Source organism: Dipodomys spectabilis, unplaced genomic scaffold, assembly GCF_019054845.1.
Source record: "Dipodomys spectabilis isolate Male_0828 unplaced genomic scaffold, ASM1905484v1 ptg000228l, whole genome shotgun sequence".
Taxonomy (NCBI): Eukaryota; Metazoa; Chordata; class Mammalia; order Rodentia; family Heteromyidae; genus Dipodomys; species Dipodomys spectabilis.
Window position 1 is genome coordinate 11,079,719 of NW_024870905.1, and position 20,701 is coordinate 11,100,419.

The window sequence follows — 20,701 nt, forward strand, 5'->3', positions numbered from 1 at the left end:
AGATCCACGGGACCCACTTTCCCGACACCGGGTCCATTCCCGCAGTCTCTATGGACTGTATTTTGGCAGAAGAGCTCGTAGGCACAGCCAAGGCTCTCGTCTCCTCCTCCCCAGCTACCCCAAAACACCCTGTGAGGCTGTTCTTCTGGGTTGTAGATCTCCCCCAAACTATCAGTGGCTCCCCAATGCCAGGATACCGGCTTCACGAGGCTGTCCATCCTAACAAGGAACTGCCAACTATAATATATACACATACATTAACATACATAACGCTCTCATATCATCTTCTGTTATCTATGTGCATGCTTGGGATGGTCCTGGGGCTTGAGCTCAGCACTGCCTTCACTCACAACTTGGCGCTCTACCACTCGAGCCACGCCTCCACTTCTGGTTCTTTGCTTACGAATTGGAGATACACAGTCTCACAGGTTTTCTTGCCCGGGATGGCGTCAAAGTGCAATCCTCAGATCTCAGCCTCCTGAGTGGCTGGGATGACATGCGTGAGCCGCCTGCGTCCGGCTGTGGCGTGTACTCTAAGGATAAGGAGCCTCTGAGGGCAAAGGAAAGCCAGAGCATTCTGAGAGCCAGATTTTAATAACTTACAGTAACGTCCACCTGGTCTCAACCCCAACTCCCAACCCACCCTGTGCAGACACAGTCCTATAAACGGACAAAACTCTAAAATCAAACGGAAATTAAATGCCATTGAAGCCAACTAAGCACGTTACCCAAGGTCAGGTTTCAGTGACACCAGCTTCGTCGCATTCACGATGGCTTTCTGAAGCTGGAGCATTTGAGGAAACTGAGGAAACATCTGCATTCTGCAGACAGGCTTGATTAACCCTCAGTGTGCTAACCCTGCGGTCACCTTTGGAAAGTGCCCTTCCATCGCCCCATGGCCGGCCCGGGCTGGTGGGGCTCCCGGGGGGGGGGGGGCTCCAGGGTTCGTCCAGGGTCGGGGGCCATGAAGCGCAGGGGGGAGGCAGGGACAGGGCGTGTCTCCGCCCGCTCCTGCTCCTCCTCTGGCATCAGCACCGGAAGGAAGTTCTGAGCGCTGTAAAGCTGTGGTTAAGGCTTGATGATAGATTTTTATTACAGATTTAGAAATTTTCAAAAAAATAATTGTTTGGAACCACAAACAAGTAAAAAGAAGTATATAGTGTCACACAAAGCATCCGGCTGCCCTCAGGATTCCCCTCCAACCAGGAAGCTCTTAGGCATTCTGCTGAATGCTTGGGACAGTTTCCTTCTAGAGATGGGACCATGATTCCTGATTATTATTCTTTTTCTTCTTTCACTTTTTCTTTAAGAGTTCAGTCATTTCAGGAACGACCTGCAACACAAAAAAGCCCAAAGACAACTGAGCAATTCCAGAAATTAAACAGCCCAACTCTGACAGTGCTAGGGTCTGCCCAGCCCAGCCTGGTCCCCAGCCCGGAGGGCGGGGGGGTGGGGGAGGCTTAGCTCCCTGGATCTCTTCACTAAGGGGCACAACACAGGCCTGGGAGCCTCGCACCTCCCCCTCCCTCCCTCCCCACATTTCCTGCATATGGTTGGGCGCACAAGCACGAGCATGCTCTGTATCAAAACCCAGGCCTTGGGTATGGCGGTGGACAGAAGACACCTGACCAGGGTTCACCTGTTCCGGGAAGGCTTGGCTCCCAGCCCTGGTCTGGGCAGTGATGTGGCTCACCGGGACTGCAGGGGGACGCGACGGTACACAGCCCTGCGGAGCAGCCACCGGCTGCCCGTGCGGTATCCGTGTCCCTGTCCTGTGGGGGCCGCTGGCCGCCCTGGTGCCCAGAGAGCCCCGCGGATGAGGCAGCCTCTCAATTATTTAAGAGAGCTGCATTGCCATCGGGTGGAAATAATGTGTTCGTACAAAATTTATTAAGGAAATTGTCGACATGTTGTTTCTCCCGAATGTCACTTTGTCTCCAGTCTATTAAAAGGCCTGTGTTTACCACGGAGCCCACGGGCATTTGCTGAGGGCGGCCTGGAGCGTGGAGCGCCGGCCCGCTGCCCCGGCGGCCAGCCTGGAGGAGCCATGAGCTCATGCGGGCCACGTGGCCACGCGCCGAGCCCCGCAGGAGCTGCGTGTCACGAAAAGCGAGCTAGAGCCAGCTGCTTTCCCCGGGAGGTGAAACTGGGATCTGGTTTAGCATATGCAACATAAGAAGACTACATAATTACCAAAACCAACTCCAGGACGGGGAGACACCGCTTTGGTTTTCGGTGGTGTCGCCGTTTCGTTTTGTTCTTTTGCTTTTTCTTGGAGGGGGGGTTAGCAAAGGCGGGCACGGGAGGGGGAGAAGGAAGGGAACGGGAGCATTCGTGGTGCCAACAATGAACGCGAAACTTACAGCAGGGGCGGAGGGAAAATGGAGAAAATGGAAGGAAGGGGCGGCACTGTCCAAGAAGAACTGAACCACAACCTCCTTATGCTCCGTACAACCCCATCATCATCACCCAAATAATAATAATGCTGTGTACAGAACGCCCCCACCCAGCTTCCGCAGCTGGCAGGGGCCTTTCCTCCTCGGGTTCATGAGACCCTCACACGACCCCATCTGGGGAAAAGAAAAATGCAAACTTGGGTTCCCCGAGTGTCCACCGGCCTGGGCATACTGGCAGCTACAAGCTCTGGTGTTTTGGTATGTGTGTGTGTGTGCGCATGTGCACTGGCACTAGGGCTTGAGCTTAGAGCCTGGCTGCTGCCCTTGAGTCTTTTTGGCCCAAGGCAGGAGCTCTACCACTTGGGCCACAGCTTTACATCTAGCTTTTTGGTGATTAGAGGTAAGAGTCTCTGGGACATTGCTGCTCAGGCTGGCTTTGAACCTTGATCCTCGGATCTCAGGCTCCTGAGTAGTTGGCTGGGATTACAAGCAGGAGCACCAGCCCCTAGCCCCGTTCTCTTTTCCAATCTCAGGGCAGCAGCCTGTGCTGTAAGATCGCGGCAGAGGAAGACCATCTGCCGACAGAGCTATGAGGACCTCCCAGGTGCATGGCGGCCTCCTCAGGGGCAGGCCTGACTCCCGCCACGAGGACTTCTGTGGGGGAGAGTCAGGAAGTGTGCTCGTGTTATAGGGGGTGCAGAGGGTGAGAAGAAGAACAAATGGCTGGCCGTGCTCCACGCTCAGGGGTTCTGAGGGAGAAAAGATCAGCGGATCAGAGCAGCCACTTAGAGAACACAGATTCTGGTGGAGGAAAATCATCAGGCTGGGAGAGTTCCAGAGACAGCGAGAGGCTGGAATGGTTCTAGTAACGAGGAGGGTAGGGAGCAGGAAAGGAAGGCTGGAGAAAACCACAGCAGTGGGGTTCATTGGAGATCAGAGTCTCACGGACTTTCCTGCCCGGGCTGGCTTTGAACTGCGATCCTCAGATCTCAGCCTCCTGAGTAGCTAGGATGACAGGCGTGAGCCACCAGCACCCGGCTCCACCACAGTTTTAAGAGCTGCTGCCGGACCAGCCCGCTGTAAGAGGTGTAGATGACAGCAGCCAGCAAGCCTCGCTTACCTTAAACAGATCTGCGACTATGCCATAATCTGCCACTTGGAAAATTGGAGCTTCTGGGTCTTTGTTAATAGCCACAATTGTCTGTGAAGCAGAAAGAAAGAGGTGGGCTTTTGTCAAGAAAACACAGCACAGAGGCTGGCTCTGTGTCAACTCCCCTCTCAGGACCCATCAATAGTCTGCAAATGTCTATCAAGGAGTGTCAGTGGTATACTTTTGTCCGCAATAAAGTGTCTGCCACTCCCCACTAGGCCCTCTGAGAATTCAAAACCATGAGGCTGGGTATTGTGGCTCAAGCCTGTAATCCTGGACCTTGGGAGGTGGCAACTGGGGACAGTACTTGGAGACGTTGTGAGACTCCATCTCCACTAATGGCTGAGTGCAGTGGTTCAGGCCCATCAGCCCAGCACCTCAGGGATAGGGGCTCGTGCTTTGGCCTGGGGCCAGCCCCGGGCACTTCCCATCTAGCTGGGGGCCCAGGCATGCACCACCACACCTAGCCTGTTGGCTGAAATGGATCTTGCTAACCTTTTGTGTGCGGTTGCCTCAAATTGACATCCTCTCAAACCTCTGCCTCCCATGTGGCAGGGGTTACAGGCATAAACAACCTTACTCAGCAGTTGAAGAAAATGTTAAGCAAGGTGCTAAGGCTCATACCTGTAATCCTTAGCTACTCAGGAGGCTGAGAACTAAAGACAGGTTCAGCCCAGGCAGAAAGTCCATGCCCCCCGCCCCCCCCACACTCTCACACACACTCTCTCTCTCTAATATGTACAAAAAATCCATGCAGAAAATTCAAGCAGGAAACTATCTCTTACAAAAAATACCAAGCATTTCCATTACCTACTATAAAAATATTCTTAAATGTGAAAGGTTATGACAAATTATAAGCAGAATATGGGAGAAGGTTGGTATTCCTCAAAAATACCTGCAGTATCATCAACAGTAAGATAAAATTACAATGCTCACCCCAGTGTGGTATGGTTGTCATAAATGGCACATTATAACAAGTCAGCTCTCTGGAGGTGGTTAGGTCTCTACCTGTTGGCATACCTTAGGAAAACTACAGGTATTAATATACTACGTGTTTCCATACAGTCAGGCTTAAAGCACTAGGATTCATATGTGCAGGTCCTTGAAAGAGCGCCTCACAGGGCTGAGGAGAACATGCTAGAATGTCTGAGATCAGAAACAATGTTTCAAATGAGTGTGGACCCCAGGCCCCAGGGGTAAGCACTGTACACCGAGCAATTTCCCAGGAAGTACTCTTCTGGGGACCAGTAGCCAGCTTCACAGCACCAAGCAGAGATTTATTTAATTAATGACAGCTAATGATTCTCCCGAGCCACCTGGGGAGACAGCGGACAATTTAATCACCTGAAAGCTTCTCTGTCTTCTTATAAAGAGTTATTTTAGAACCAGGCACCCTAACTGTGAGTAAGGAACAAACAGGGTATTATAAAATTAAAAAAAAAAGAAAGGCCCAGGCGCCAGTGGCTCACGCCTGTCATCCTAGCTACTCAGGAGGCTGAGATCTGAGGATTACGGGTCAAAGTCAGCCACCAGAAAACCAGAAGTGGCGCTGTAGCTCAAGTGGTAGAGCGCTAGCTTTGAGCTGAAGAGCTGAGGGACAGCGCCCAGGCCGAGTTCAAGCCCTAGGACCGACAAAAAAAAAAAAAGAAAAAGATGTGGTTGGGTCCGGGTGGCTCACGCCTGTAATCCTAGTTACTCAGGAGGCTGAGATCTGAGGAAAAGTTCAAAGCCAGCCCAGGCAGGAAAGTCTGTGAGACTCTTATCTCCAATAAACCATGAGAAAACCAGAAGTGGTGCTGTGGCTAGTGGTAGAGCACTAGCCTTGAGCTGAAGAGCTGAGGGACAGTGTTCAGGCCTAGAGTTCAAGCCCCACGACCAAAAAAAAAAAAAAAAAGATAGATGTGGGCTGGTTATAGTTTTCGAGATTATAGCATTCCTAAAAAAAAGAAAATCATAAAAGCCAGTGCACCAGTGGCTCACACCTATAATCCTAGCTTCTCAGGAGGCTGAGATCTGAGGATCATGGTTCAAACAAACTCAGCCAGAACAAGAAAAATCTGTGACTTTCATCTCCAATTAAGCATCAAAAAGCCAGAAGTGGAAGTGTGGCTCAAGTAGTAGAGCACTAGCCTTGAGCAAAAACAACTAAACAAGATCATGAGGCCCAGCTGGGCGCTGGTGGCTCACGCCTGTAATCCTAGCTACTCAGGAGGCTGAGATCTGAGGATCGTGGTTCAAAGCCAGCCCGGGCAGGAGAGACCGTGAGACTCCTATCTCCAATAAACCACCAGAAAACCAGAAGTGGCGCTGTAGCTCAAGTGGTAGAGCGCTCGCCTTGAGCTGAAGAGCTGAGGGACAGCGCCCAGGCCCAGAGTTCAGGCCCCACGACCGACAAAAAAAAAAAAAGATCATGAGGCCCTGAGTTCAAGCCCTAGTACAGTCACACAAAAAAAACGTATGAGCTGGGCATCGGTGGCTCATGCCTGTAATATTAGCTATTCAAGGGGCTGAGATCTGAGGTTCAAGGCCAGCCCGGGCAGGAAAGGCCATGAGATTCATCTCCAATAAACTACTCAGAAAAAAACTGAAAGTAGCTCAAAGTGTTAGAGTGCTAGCCTTGAGCAAAAGAGCTCAAGGACAGTGCCTGGACCCCAAGCCCCAACACTAACAAACAAACACAATTGTTTGTACTCAAGAGCTCCTCATAAATTCAAGCTCTTGGGGCTGGGAAGGTGGCTCAGTGGTAGAGCGCTTGCCTTGCATGCATGAAGCCCTGGGTTCCATTCCTCAGCACCACATAAGCAGAAAAAGCCGGAAGTGGTGCTGTGGCTCAAGTGGTAGAGCGCTAGCCTTGAGCTGAAGAGCTGAGGGACAGCGCCCAGGCCCAGAGCTCAGGCCACACGACCGACAAAAAAATAAAATAAATTCAAGCTCTTCTTCCTAAAGCGTTTTAAAATGGTTATATGATTATGCACAGTTCATCCTAGCCACTCAGCTGATCAGACCTCGCACCTGTCCTAGAGAGCATGATGGTCAGTGGTGCGCAGGGGCCGGGACGCAGAGATGAGAGTCACTGCGGGACCCCAGGTCAGCACCCAAGAGCACACTGAATAAGTATGGATCTGTGGCCTGGGTGGAGGCCACCTGGCTGACACTGTCCTCGCAACCCCCAGCCCCGCCCCCACCCCCATTCACCACCCTCATTCAGTCCACCATCTCCACCTCATTGCGCATGAGTGCTGCGCATGAGCTTTTTCACTCAAGGTGAGTGCTCTACCACTTGACCACAGCTCCACTTCAGGTTTTCTCATGGTTCACTGGAGATAAGAGTCTTAAGGACTTTCCTGCCTGGGCTGGCTTTGAACTGCGATCCTCAGATCTCAGCCTCCTGAGTAGCTAGGATGACAGGCGTGAGCCACCAGCACCGGCTTCCAGCTCTGTTCTTTTCTTCCTCAATGCGTCCATCACCGCCGCCCCTGGCGCTGCTGACTTGACAGCTCTGTAGAGGCCCGCGCCCGACAGTGACGTCTGACTGCTTCTACCGAGGCTCGCTGCAGCCACAGGGGCAGCGTGCGCATTTCTTCGAGTTAGACATCAAGCCTGTTAAAAGTTTTATTACCTCTTACAGCACGCTTCCGTGTGAATGGACACGCACAGGGGTGTGAGAGGCAACTCTGACTTGTGAAAGGGAAGTTCATTATTCAAGCCCTGTGTTGGTGCCCTTGGATTCTGAGACACATGTTCGCGCAGGATTCCACGCGGTGCTCTGAGTGGGGGCGGAGGGCCAGCGCTCCCCACTCAGGTCCTCCTAATCACTGGCGTGTTATGACGGCCTAAGAGACCTGCACACGTTAGTGACATGTACCGGCAGATGGCTAGGGGACCAGAGGGAAGCAGAGACAGACAATTAGGGAGGGAGTACCCCCCCCCAAGGTTTTTTGGGGGTTTTTTGGTGCCAGTCCTGGGGCTTGAACTCAGGACCTGGGTGTTATCCCTCAGCCTTTACACCAACAGCTGGTGCTCTAGCACTTAAGCCACAGCTCCACTTCCAGCTTTTTGCTGGATAGAGATAAAGAGTCCCATGGACTTTCCTGCTCCGATGGCTTTGAACTGCGATCCTCTGATTCTCAGCCTCCTGAGCAGCTGGGATTACAGGTATAAGCACTGGTGCTTGGCTCACCACACTGTTAATGCCTCACCTTTCCTACTCATGGGCTGTCAGAGCTAACGGGGGCCATGGTGGGCACCATGCCCCATCTGAACCTGCAGACCAAGAGAGTGAGCTTCGAGCTCCGGACTGGCCTGCCCTGCAAGCCGGTGACGCCCCGTCCCTGCTGCCGTCTCCAGCCAGGGACCAACAGCTCTGTTTCCTCCAGCTCCCAGATCTGCACTGAAGCAAAACCTGAATCTTACAAGTGAAAACTTTCCCTTTTAGCGCCATTTGTTCCGTGAGCAATTACCTTGCTGTCTTTCATTCCAGCCAAATGTTGGATGGCTCCAGAAATCCCAACAGCAATATAAAGTTCCTGGAACAAGAGACCACATGATTAATGCGTATTTATATTCTGGAATACATTCCAAAGCGTTGGCTCTTCGCAGCTGTTCAATGAAGCAGACGCGGCGTGTGCGGCTTCCGTCACGCCTGCCTTTGTCACACAGCTCTTTCTCCAGAGAATTCCCACGGTTGTGGGATGAAATAATTCACACGTGGACAGAGAGCGGCTGGACGCTGTGTTCCAAATGTGGCTCTAAGGATTCTAGAGCAACTGCCCCAGTCTCTCGGTCCACCTCTCCATGGCCTGTGGCTCACTGCCATACAGATACCACGGCACACTGCCATACAGATCCACGGCACGCTGCCATACAGATCCACGGCACCCTGCCATACAGATACCACGGCGCCCTGGCTCACAGCCCAGCCATACCCACTCGTGGTTATGAACGCATCTAACACATCTAAACACACATACCAGCCAGGCCAAATAGTTAGGTATGTTTATTAAACTTTTTAATTACAAGAATATAAATGTGGTGTCATACACTCTGAAAATTCTTTCCTTGAAAACAGAGGGACCTGGAATAACCATGTGAAGTGAAGTATGGCAAGTTCAGAGAGACAAGCGGCGCATGCTCTCTTCTCCTAAGGGGAAGATCTAGCTAGATCTAACACAGAACTGGACATGGACACCTATCCAGCACTTTGGGTACCGCCCCACACACACACACAGAGGGAAGGAGGAGGCCCTGAGGGGAGGAACCCAAAGGTGGAACTTCTCCGAAACTCGAGGAAATAGAAAAATGGGTTTTTACTGTTATTGGTGGTGGTGGTATTTGTTTTGCTTTGGGTTTTTGTTTTTGATAGTCTTGGGGTTTGAACTCTAGCCAGGTGCGCTGTCCTTGAGCTTCTTTTACTCATGGCTAGCACTCTGCCTGCCTTATGAAATGGTAACCACTTTGTACAATACCTTAACAAGAAAATTATATTTGAAATTTTTCCCTGGGTAAAAAATAAGAAACCTAGCCAGGCGCTGGTGGCTCCCGTCTGTAATCCTAGCTACTCAGGAGGCTGAGATCTTAGGGTCACAGTTTGAAGCCAGCCCAGACAGGGAAATCCATGATATTCTTATCTCCAATAGCCACCAAAAACCCCAAAGTGGAATTGTGGCTCAAATGGTACAGTGCCAGCCTTTAGGAGAAAAAAGAAAATCGATGGGACAGTGCCCACACCCTGAGTTCAAAACCCCAAATAATAAAATTCCAAAATGCCTATGTTTGAAAACTTAAAACTCTCTGCTGTCATGAAGAAGTGATTTAATAAGATCTTAATTAAAAGAGCTTAGATGTTCCACTCTGCCTACAAGGTATAATTAAAGCTTCAGTGGAAATGGTTTCCCACACATAAAGTGAAGTGGCATGTCGTAGCCTGGCAGGAGGCGTGGCTGCGTGCACACACTGGTTCTGTCACACCAAATCTTTTGATAACAACAAGGAGAAAGCAGCACGGGGGGGGGGGGGGCTCACACCGCGGGCCACTTCAACACCAATGGCAGCTGTCAGGCGGCTCTTGCTTGCTTTCTGCCGGCTGACATGATCTAATTTACCAAATGCACAGCCAGCACAGAGCATTTCAACGAGCAAGCAGGCTGAAGATCTGAGGAGCAAAGTTCAAAGCCAGCCGGGTAGGAAAGTCCATGACACTCTGATCTCCAAAAAGCTGCAAATGAAGCTGTGGATCAAGTGACAGAAGGCTATTCTTGAGTGGAAAAGCAGAGCGAGTCCTCAGTGCTGAGATTATAAACCAACAGATGCACTTGGAGCGCAGGCCGCCGCTCTGTGATGTGGGAATGTAGCAAGGGACTCAGCCATGGGAACCGGCCACACCATGCAGCGCTGGCTCGTTTCTGATTCTGCTGGCTCTATCTAGGCTTTCTTGGCTTCTTGGGCCGTGGGAAGTCACGGTGCCTACCTGGTTGACGGTGGGTGCACCTCTCTTGCTCCTTTGCTTACTTGAACATAAGGAAGGGGGGTGTGGCTGAAGAGCGGGGCCTGAGTGTGGGGAAGGTCTCCTGTATGCATGGCTCTAGGTTCAGAGCCAACCAGGCCCATGATTCCACGGCGTGTGGCATGAGTCTGTGGGCTGTGGCATGCCCCGCTGTCCTCGCGCAGAGGCCCTGTCCCTGTGCTGTGGCCTCCCCAGGGACACGGAGAGAAAAACAAGCTTCTTTTTTATTTCAGATTCATAAGTAACTTTGGCTGATGATCTTAAAGTCATTTCCCTTTCTTCTGACTAGCACTTCATTCATAAAGGGTCATTCATTAAGATATATCAAATATATATTCAGGGGGCTGGGAAGGTGGCTCAGTTAGTAGGGAGCTTGCCTGGCATGTATAAGCCCTGGATTTGATTCCTCAGTACCACATACACAGAAAAAGCCACAAGTGGTGCTGTGGCTCAAGTGGTAGAGCACTAGCCTTGAGTGAAAGAAGCTCAGGGACAGTGCCCAGACTCTGAGTTCAAGCCCCAGGACCAGCAAAAAATTAAATATATATATATATATATATTCACTAAAGCACACAGGGTTGTTTTTGTCAGTTGTGGGGCTTGAACTCTGGGCCTGGGCGCTGTCCCTCAAGCTCTTCAGCTCAAGGCTAGCGCTCTACCACTTGAGCTACAGTGCTACTTCCGATTTTCTGGTGGTTTATCGGAGGTAAGAGTCTCACGGACTTTCCTGCCCAGGCTGGCTTTGAACTGTGATCCTGAGATCTCAGCCTCCTGAGTAGCTAGGATGACAGGCGTGAGCCACCAGTGCCTGGCCAAAGGGTTCTTATATAATGATTTTGAGAGCAAGTTATTTAGACCAAAAGAATCTAACAGAATGATTCTGAAAGCCAGTTATTTTGACAGACAGTCAGATACTGGGCCACTAACCACTCTTTCTGTCCACTCTTCTAGACACTCCCAAAGCAAGCACTGGAAAGATCGATAGTCCTATAAATGAGTCTTTCTGACACACGTGTCTACATTAAAATTCAACAAGTCTTAAAAGCTCCATTTGCATCATGAAATGCTAAGAAAAATGTTGACTCACTCTGGCGGTAAGCATAAACATCATATAAAGTCATATAAAGTCTACTTTAAACTCTGCCCTCCAAATGAATTCTGCTGATGTGAAGCATGAACCTGGTAAGCAGAAAACAGATCTAGAGCCACAGGCAGGTGCCCCAGGCCCAAGCATCAGCAGGGACCCCCCAAATGGGCAAAGAGCAGGGGCGCTTTATGTGGCAAAGTAGTTTTCTGAGAAGCATAAAAGCACTGCAAGTCGGAAGCATGAGTTGGGAATGGGTAGCTTTCTTCTTCCTTTTAAAAACCATATACAGGCAATTAGACTAATATCGGAGAATGCCTCCTCAAGGCTCAGAATGCATCTCTGCATCTCAATAATGATAATTAGTATGTACCCAACTCTCCAGATGCTGATTTGCAGAGCATTTCAGATACAACACAGCCAGGCCAACCCTGCCCCAGGCGCCTTCCCTCCAAATCAGGAAAATGACTGGGAGAGAAAATAAGGGAAGCAGTTGGAGGGAGAATAGCAATTAAGGATTCAGAGAATGAGGGATTAAAGAAAAGAGCAGACGCACAAAGAAGGGGGGGGTGCTGGAGCTGGTCTGGGTAGTTTTAGCAAGGCAGGAAATCCAGGGTGGATGGAGGGGGAGAGAGGAGGAGGGCTGGCAGCAGTGCTGCGGCCCCTCCATGTAAGCAAGAGGCAATCATGACCTGGAGAAAGAACAGCACCCACCTAAGCACTAACAAGCACTGTCAAAAGTTCTACCTTTGCAGGGTGCCGATGGCTCACGCCTGTAATCCTAGTACTCAGGAGGCTGAGATCTGAGGATCACAGTTCAAAGCCAGCCCGAGCAGGAAAGTCCATGAGACTCTTGTCTCCAATAAATCACTAGAAAACCGGAAGTGGCGCTGTGGCTCAAGCGGTAGAGCATTAGCCTTGAGCTGAAGAGCACAGGGACAGCGCCCAGGCCCAGTACCTTTGTCAGGTACTGCCCACCTGTAATCCTCGCTTCTCAGGAAGCTGAGAACTGAGGATCACAGTTCAAGCTGGCCTGGGTAGGAAAGTACAGGAGGTTCTTTTTTTTGTTGTTAGTCATGAGTGCTCTACCACTTGAGCCACAGTGCCACTTTCCAGTTCATTGGAGGCGAGTCTCACAGATGTTCCTGCCTGAGCTGTCTTCAAACCATGATCCTCAGATGTCAGCCTACTGAGCACCCAATGAGCACTCAGCCAATTTGGTTTTTTTCAAGTAACAATTCCTTCTTCCCACCACACATCCAGGATGGGGCTGTGGTCCTCAGGGGTCTCAGGACTTCTGTGTACACCCAACAACTCTGGAGAGCCACCATTCCTACACTGTTGGAGTATATTTTCATTACAGCAACCTTCCAGCAGAGGGCAGCACAGAACCTGGACGCCAGGTGAGGAGGGGTTGTCTGGGGCACAGACACACTAATTATGCCAGTGCATCACAACAGGATACATGCCCTGGGTGGTGTTGGTTAGCTGATTTTACTGTGGCTGTTCCTAACAGATACTGTTTAGATGATTACTGAGTTTATCATACAAACTCAACACATTCACTTCTTCCTGAAATTGGAATACATTTCTACCTAAGCAACTCAGGGGGCTGAGAGCCTAGAGGATTGTGGTTTGCAGACAGCCTGGGCAGAAAACTGCCAGACTCCATCTCCAATTAACCATCAAAAGGGTGGACTGGAGGTATGGCTCAAGTGGATAGAGCGCCAGCCTTAAGCAAGTGTGAGCAAACAACCAAGCCACCCAAGCCAAATGAGAACATAATGCCTTAGGTTCCACCCCAACAGTGGAAGTGGGGGAGGGAGGGAAGAAAGGAAGGAGAAAAGAAAAGAAAGGAAAGCAGAATGAAGAGATTTAGACTTTTAACAATTAGAAAAAAAAATAAACTAGAGGCCAGGGTTTAAACTCAGACCCTTGTACTTTGCTTAGCCAGTTACTCTACCACTTGAGCCACACCTTTACTCTGGCTTTTTGCTGGTTATTTTAGAGCTGGGCTTGAACCAAGTTCCTCCAGATCTCAATCTCTTGAGGAGCTAGGATTACAGGTGTGAGTCAATGTTGCCCAGCAAACATTTACTTTTTGTTCACATGCAATATGCATGTGAGCGCTGTGGTTAAATCTGGAGCATTTAGAGCAGAAAAACCAAGTCAATATTGTTTCCCCTCTAAAAAAAAATAAATAAAAAAAATCAGGTTTTCCATTTCTTTTCTACCAACAGGTCCCCTTTCTAGACAAAGTTGAGAAAGAAACACAAAAAACTACATTTCTTCAAAGTATAATCTTTTAAACGTAACATATATTAGTAGTTCTAATATATTAGTAGTTCTAAACCAGTGCTCAGAGAGTCGACGTTAAATGCTCAAGAATAGCCCTCTGCCACCTCTGACGGGGAAGGGTTTTCAAAGGAAAAAAGCTTTCTCTGTCTTCTCTTCTTTCCTGCAACAGCAAGTTACCATTAAGACAAGACACCCATGCACAGGACAGATGCCAGGCTAGCAGTGAAAAGAATTTATCATAGCAAATAATGAATGACTCTTTGAGTAGATTAACTGAACTACATTTTCTAATTACTGCGAGTCTCCTGTGCATTAATATTGCTATATTTCATCCTGCTGCACGTTTTAAAGGCCAAACTACTTCCTCTGTTTGCCAAATTGTGTTTAAGACTCTTCCTTTTTTGGAAGAGGCCCCAAAACTCTGAGCACAACTACCTATGGCTTGTTTCTCAAGCTGCACACTGCCCGTACTGACACTGACTAGCCTGAACTCGGCACCAGCAGAACATTTACTCACATTTTTGGCTTGTGGCTGAAATTATGTCCCAGTCATCCATCCCTCTATCCATCCATCCATCCATCCATCCATCATCCACTCATCATATCCATCCATTCATCCATTTATCTAGCATCATCCATCCACTTATCCATCATCCATCCATCCATCCATCTATCCATCCATCCATCAACAGGTCTATACTGAGATTCAAGGTAGCATGCCGATCACCACAAGGGTCTATGCTGAGCTTGAAGTCACACTGCACTCTATTGGACTATTCTACTTATCTACAATCAAACAGGAGATCATTTCTGTTGGAGAGCAGGAGCCTGGCAGCGTTGCAGTGCTGGCTGAGGCGATGTACACGGGGTAAAAGGCAGCCTGCTTCTCCTTACATTTACTGAGGTATTTTTGAAAGATAAAAATTATACGCATAGAATTTACACAATGATAATCTGATACGTGTACACATCTCAGAGTGGCTGCCAGGATCACGCTGGTTAGCATATCTGTCACCTCACCAGCCGCTTGTCTTGTCTTTTGTTTTTGTGTGACTTAAACTCAGGTCCTGGGTGCTTAGCTTTTTGCTCAAGGTTAACATTACCACTTGAACCACATATCTAGTTCTGTTTAGTTTGCTGATTAAGTGGATATAGACGGGCTGGGAAGGTGGCTCAGCAGTAGAGCGCTTGCCTTGCATGCATGAGGCCCTGGATTTGATCCCTCAGCACCACATAAACAGAAAAGGCCAGAAGTGGCGCTGTGGCTCAAGTGGTAGAGCGCTAGCCTTGAGCTGAAGAGCTGAGGGACAGCGCCCAGACCCAGAGTTCAAGCCCCACGACCGACCAGAAAAAAAAAGAAAGGATAGAGAGTCTCACAGATGTGGCTTTGAACCCTGTCCTCAGACCTCAGCCTCCCAAGTAGCAAGGACCGCAGGTATGAGACATCAGCACCTTATGACTGATTTTTTTTCATGTGATGATGATACTTAAGATTTACTCTCTTAAAAAAAAAAAAAGAAAGAAAGAAAAAGATTTATTCCCTTAGGGTGAGAGCATACCTTAGCTGTAGAACACTTGGTCTAGCACGCGTGTCTCTGCACTTAATCCAATTACAATATGTATATGTATATATATATATATATATATTTTTTTTTTTTTTGCTCTCTTAGCAAGAACTAACTGTATTATTTTTTTTTTCTGTTTATCTTTTATCTTTTTTTTTTTTTTAATTTTATTTTATTTGTGAACATACTGTACAGAGGAGTTACAGTTACATGGGCAGGATAATGTGTACATTTCTTACCAAGCATTGCAGCCTCCTCCTTTGTTTATCCTTCACATCCCTTCCCAGCCTCCCCCCTCCCCCTAACTGTATTATTAACTGTCCAGTATTATTAACTGTAGTCATGCTGGGTGCCAGTGAATCACATCTGTAATCCTAGCTACTCAGGAGGCTGAGATCTGAGGATCATGGTTTAAAGCCAGTGTCAGCGAGAAAGTCCATGAGACTCTAATTCCAGTGCACCACCAGAAAATAGAAGTGGCACTGTGGCTCAAAGTGGTAGAGCACTGGCCTTGAACAAAAAAGCTCAGGGACACTCCCCAGGCCCTGAGTTCAAGCCCCACAACCAACCAAAAAAACTCTAATCACCATTACCATTCTGTGTGCTGAAGCCCAGTTTGCTCATCTGGTACACATCTTTGTTCCCTATGACCAACTTCTCCCAATTCCCCACCCACTCTACTCTCTTAAAAAACAGGAATTTTTGGGGGGGATGGGGGGCATGGGAGAAGGAGCACTAGGATTTGAATTAGGGCCTGGCAAGCACGCTACTTCTTGAACCACACCTCCAAACCTTTTTGTGTTTTGGTTTTATTCAGATAGGGTCTCCTACTTTCACACAGGCCAGCCTCTGACCATGATCCCCCTTCCTCTATCCCCACAGGTGTACACTACCATACCTAGCGAGAGGCGGGCTTCTTAGAACCTGAGTTCTTAGATTTCAAGTTTAGCGCTGTTTCTCCTATACTGTTCATGCTTCAGTGTAGTCTCAACACATTAGTGAGGTCATCCAACTACTAAACCTGCAGTAAATATATTTATCTTGGACAAAAGTCCCAGAGGCACAGCCAACTTAAATCTGTACAATTAGCTTTATCTAACATTACAAGATGCTTCAGTTTCTACCTTACCTGTGGGCTCCATAGCCTAAGAAATGCCATGATTGATGGCACCTTCGGGCCTTACTGTCCTACCAGGAGTTGTGTATCAGCAACAGGCCTCCAATGCTGGCATGCATGCTCCCTGGGAAAGCAAGACTCCCAAGTCATATTTTGTCTTTGTTGGTGGGGATACTTGCTTATTCTAACTTAGCAACCTGCAATCAAAACTAGCCGATACTTTGTTGTTGTTTTTGTTTTCGTTTTGGGTCCGGTCATGGGGCCTGAACTCTGGGCCTGGGCACTGTCCCTCAGCTCTTCAGCTCAAGGCTAGCGCTCTACCACTTGAGCCACAGCGCCACTTCTGGCTTTTTTCTTTTGGCTTATGTGGTGCTGAGGAATCGAACCCAGGGCCTCATGCATGCAAGACAAGCGCTCTACCACTGAGCCAACTTCCCAGCCCAGTCCGTGAGATTCTTATCTCCAATAAACCACCAGAAAAACGGAAGTGGCACTGTGGCTCAAGTGGTAGAGCACTAGCCTTGAGCTGAAGAGCTGAGGGAAAACACTCAGGCCCAGAATTCAAGCCCTACAACAAACCAAAAACAAAAAGATAGATAGATAGATAGAACCTTAAGGCTGGTAGCTCACGCCTGTAATGATAGCTACTCAGGAGAATGAGATCTGAGATTGAGGTTCTAAGCCAACCTGGGCAGAAAAGTCCATGAGACTCTTGTCTACATTAGAAAATTGGAAGGTGTGGCTCAAAATGATAGAGCACTAGCCTTGTGCACAAAAGCTCAAGAACAGCACCCAGGCCCTGAGTTCAAGCCCTACGGTTGACAAAAATAAATAATAAAAATATATGTATATATAAAAACAATTAAGATACATAGTATCGCATTCAGTTACTTTGCAATCCAGTGATTTACATCTGCCTAATTAGTTCACAAACTCCACTCTGGGAGAATCCCTGAGATCCTGAGATGCCAAGTACAGTGCACACTTGGCCAAAGTAATCACAGTTAGTTCACATCAGACTAGTAGGATTCACTGCATAAAATACTTGAGTACCCTCAAGTCTAATACAAAGCCTTGCGTGTTCTTGGTTCACAAAGTTTATTTTGACTATTAACTTTAAAATATATAGATATAGACAGCTTCACACGTCGGTGTGTTGTGTCTATCAGGAGCCAGGCCAACTCCCTCTGCACTGCTCCAACTTTAGTCTGAGTGCTGCCACAGAGAGCAGTTGCCTGTCCAAAATTACACCTCTGGGTTCTTCCACAGTATTCTGTGTGGTCACCTATGTGATCTTCTTAGTTCACCAATGACACCATGTGGCCATGAGAGGCAGTGGCGCTGGGCCCCAGGGCCCCCCATTTTCCACATGCTGAGCAGCCCCTCTCCCACATCACTACCAGCTGGCCTTCGCTCCCGACCGGTCTTCCTCCATGAACTTCTATGACAAGAGGCTCTACGGTTACAAAGCAGCCAGAGGAAAACTAGGTGGTTTCCCAAAAGTTCTATCACGTGACTACCCGGCAGCTGCACCCCTGTATGCAGACACAGAGGAGCCCACGAGAGTCAACGTGCACTACTCATGCGGGCCAAAGGGTGAAAATGATCGCGTGTGAGTCAGCAGATACCTAAATGAGTACACAAAGTGTTTATAAACTGGACTATTACTCAGCCAAAAAAAGAAATGACCTTCTCATATCCGATCTTACATGAGTTAAACTGGAAAGAAAGACAAATACCACCTGAGTCAAAATATACAAGCATTCAGAGAGATGGAAAGTGAGCAGATAGAAAAGTGAACAGCGCCAAGCAGGGTCAGAGTTGCTGAGGCAACACGGTGAGTGTCGAATGACGTGTGGCGTGAAATAAGAAGGTAAAGTGGAAGGTTCCATTATACTTTCCTACAAAAAAAGCCATAAAATTATCACTTCAACAGAAACCTCCACACAACTGTCCTTCTTCAAAACATTTAATTCTAGAATCTTGGCGCTTTGATAATCATCAAAAAGAGTTCAGCTGAGCGCCGGTGGCTCACACTTGTCATTCCAGCTACTCAGGAGGCTGCGATCTGAGGATCAAGGTTTGAAGCCAGCCAGGGCGGGAAAGTCTCTGTGAGAAGTGGAGTTGAAGCTCAGGTGGTGGAGCGCTAGCCTTGGCCCGGAGTGAAGACAGGCATTGATCTCCGCGGGAGGAATGACCACGCTGCAACCAGCCGTGTGTTCTCTCCCACCCAGGTGTGTGGGCCCACCTGACTCTACGTGTGAGCAGCTCGGTGCTGTTGCTCACGACAGCTGTCAGCTGTCAGCTACAGCCCAGACCCGCTGTCTCTTCCAACCGACTGTGCCGGCTGTGAGCTGAGATGGACTATCTTGCCAGCGGCATGCTTTTAAGCAGTTACAACCTATGTGGAAAAATGAACTCAACAGTCTCCACAACTCGCATGTTTTGGTTGTTTGTTTTTTAACTTTATGTAATAAGATGGCTATGGATTTTTACAAGCGGGTCCTCTGGAATCTGATAAAAATTCACTCCTAAACCCAACCAAAAGTGGAGCTTCTAATTTTTTTGGCAATTCTATTGCACCACAGGGCCATGGCTGGTCTGTGGATGCTGCCAGCTCCCCTCTGCCAGGCCATGTGGGGCTCCGGGGCTCGGGACCATGTAATTACCCTTAAGAAGCTTGCTTAGGGTGTTTTCTGGCCTGCCGTCCACAGAGCATTTCTTGCCATCCTCCTGGGGATACAAACGCCAATTGCTTTCAACTAAATGCACTTACATATGAATATTTTAGTACAATTTAATGCTTCTCTACCAACCCCAAAGGAAAAAGACATCAATTTGTGAACATGGTTCTCCTGGAGTTAAAAGCCAAGCCAGATAATGCAGTATGATTGTGGCTGTCAATCTTCAGCTTTTTAGCAAGTTAGAGGGCTGCCCAGAAATTCAGCCCTTGCTGTACACAGTAACTCAACGAAGTTTGTTCCTATGCCGGCTTTTCAACAGGAGTGAAATTTCCAAAGAAAACACAGAACAAAAGGTATGGTTTGGGTAAATTCTTCCATATTAGTGAGCCTGGTTCTATTGATTTAAGCTCATGATTGTACATAGTCAGTGAGTAAAATACTAAAATATTGACAAAGCAATTGCACTCCTTAAGAAGCTACACTAAGCCGGGCACCGGTGGCTCACACCTGTAATCCTAGCTACTCAGGAGGCTGAGATCTGAGGACTGGAGTTCAAAGCCAATTTGGCAGGAAAGTCCATGAGACTCTTATCTCCAACAAGCTACTCAGAAAAAGCCAAAAGTAGAGCTGTGGCTCAAGTGATAGAGTGCTTGCCTTGAGCACAGAGAGGCTCAGGGACAGAGCCCAGACTCTGAGTTCAAGCCCCAGGACCAGCAAAAGCAAAGCAAAAAAAAAAAAAAATTACACTAAGCCTAAGAACATGGTTCTTAGCTGGGCACTGGTGGCTCATACCTGTAATCCTAGCTACTCAGGAGGTTGAGATCTGAGGATCGTGGTTCAAAGCCAGCTAGGGCAGGAAAAGTCTGTGAGACTCTTATCTCCAATAAACCACTCAGAAAACCGGAAGTGGCACTGTGGCTCAAGTGGTAGAGCACTAGCCTTGAGCTGAAGTGCTGAGGGACAGCGCCCAGGCCCAGAATTCAAGCCCCATGACCAACCCAAAACAAAAACAAACAAAAAAACCATGGTTCTCTAGCATCTTTAGTACCCATTATTGGCAGGTTTGCGCTGACAGGAAGGAAGGTCAGCATCACCAACAGTTAATAGAAGGCAATGCAGAAGCAGATACAAAATGGGAACTACAAATATGGAGTATTCAGAAGACATACCAAGGAGACTCTCGCCCCAGCATTAATCTTTTGTGTGTGTATGTGGTTTTTTTTTTTTTTGGGGGGGGGGGGTCCGGACGTGGGACCTGAACTCTGGGCCTGGGCGCTGTCCCTCAGCTCTTCAGCTCAAGGCTAGCGCTCTACCACTTGAGCCACAGTGCCACTTCTGGCTTTTTTCTTTTTGCTTATGTGATACTGAGGAATAGAACCCAGGGCCTCATGCATGCAAGGCAAGCACTCTACCACTGAGCCACCTTCCCAGCCCCACCCCCAGCATTTATCTTAAACTCAACAAGAAACGACAAATGTGCCAAATAGTTCAATCTCTGCCCGCCTTTGTTGGGGGGGGGAGCGGGACAGGACGACAGCAACACCTCAGTTGCTTTTTCCTTCTGGACACTTCGAATCGGGACGCACCGGTCTTGTTTCCCCAGTAAGAATTAATTCTCAGAAAACCTATGTCAAGTTTGCAGCCCACATGTAGCAGCTGGAGAGGACCACACAGAATCTGTCTTACATAAAGTCTCTCCTCTGGTTTCAATCTGTTCGCCTTTCTCCCTAAACCTTCCCGAGAGCATCACAAGCTGTCACTGATCACAAAGAGACAAAGGCCAACTTTGATGCTGGAGGGAGGGGCAAGGGGGGGCGAGATGGGAATCAAGGCTCACCCAGGTCTAGATGCAAAGAGAATAAAGGCTCTCATCCCAGCTATGGACCCCTAAAAGTAGGAGGATCA

At 48.5% G+C, this 20,701-nt stretch overlaps 1 protein-coding gene across 1 annotated transcript in view; it reads right to left on the minus strand.

Annotated features, from left to right (window-relative positions):
• Window positions 1-1,068: 1,068 nt before the first annotated feature.
• Etfa (electron transfer flavoprotein subunit alpha) overlaps window positions 1,069-20,701 on the minus strand; it is a 44,415-nt gene continuing 24,782 nt past the window's right edge. Inside the window, exons 10-12 of the mRNA XM_042697758.1 lie at window positions 8,007-8,072; window positions 3,517-3,597; window positions 1,069-1,333 (exon numbers count right to left, since the gene is read on the minus strand). Of these exons, the coding sequence (XP_042553692.1) occupies window positions 1,295-1,333; window positions 3,517-3,597; window positions 8,007-8,072 (186 nt within the window). The 3' untranslated portion in view covers window positions 1,069-1,294. The remainder of the gene's footprint in view (window positions 1,334-3,516; window positions 3,598-8,006; window positions 8,073-20,701) is intronic.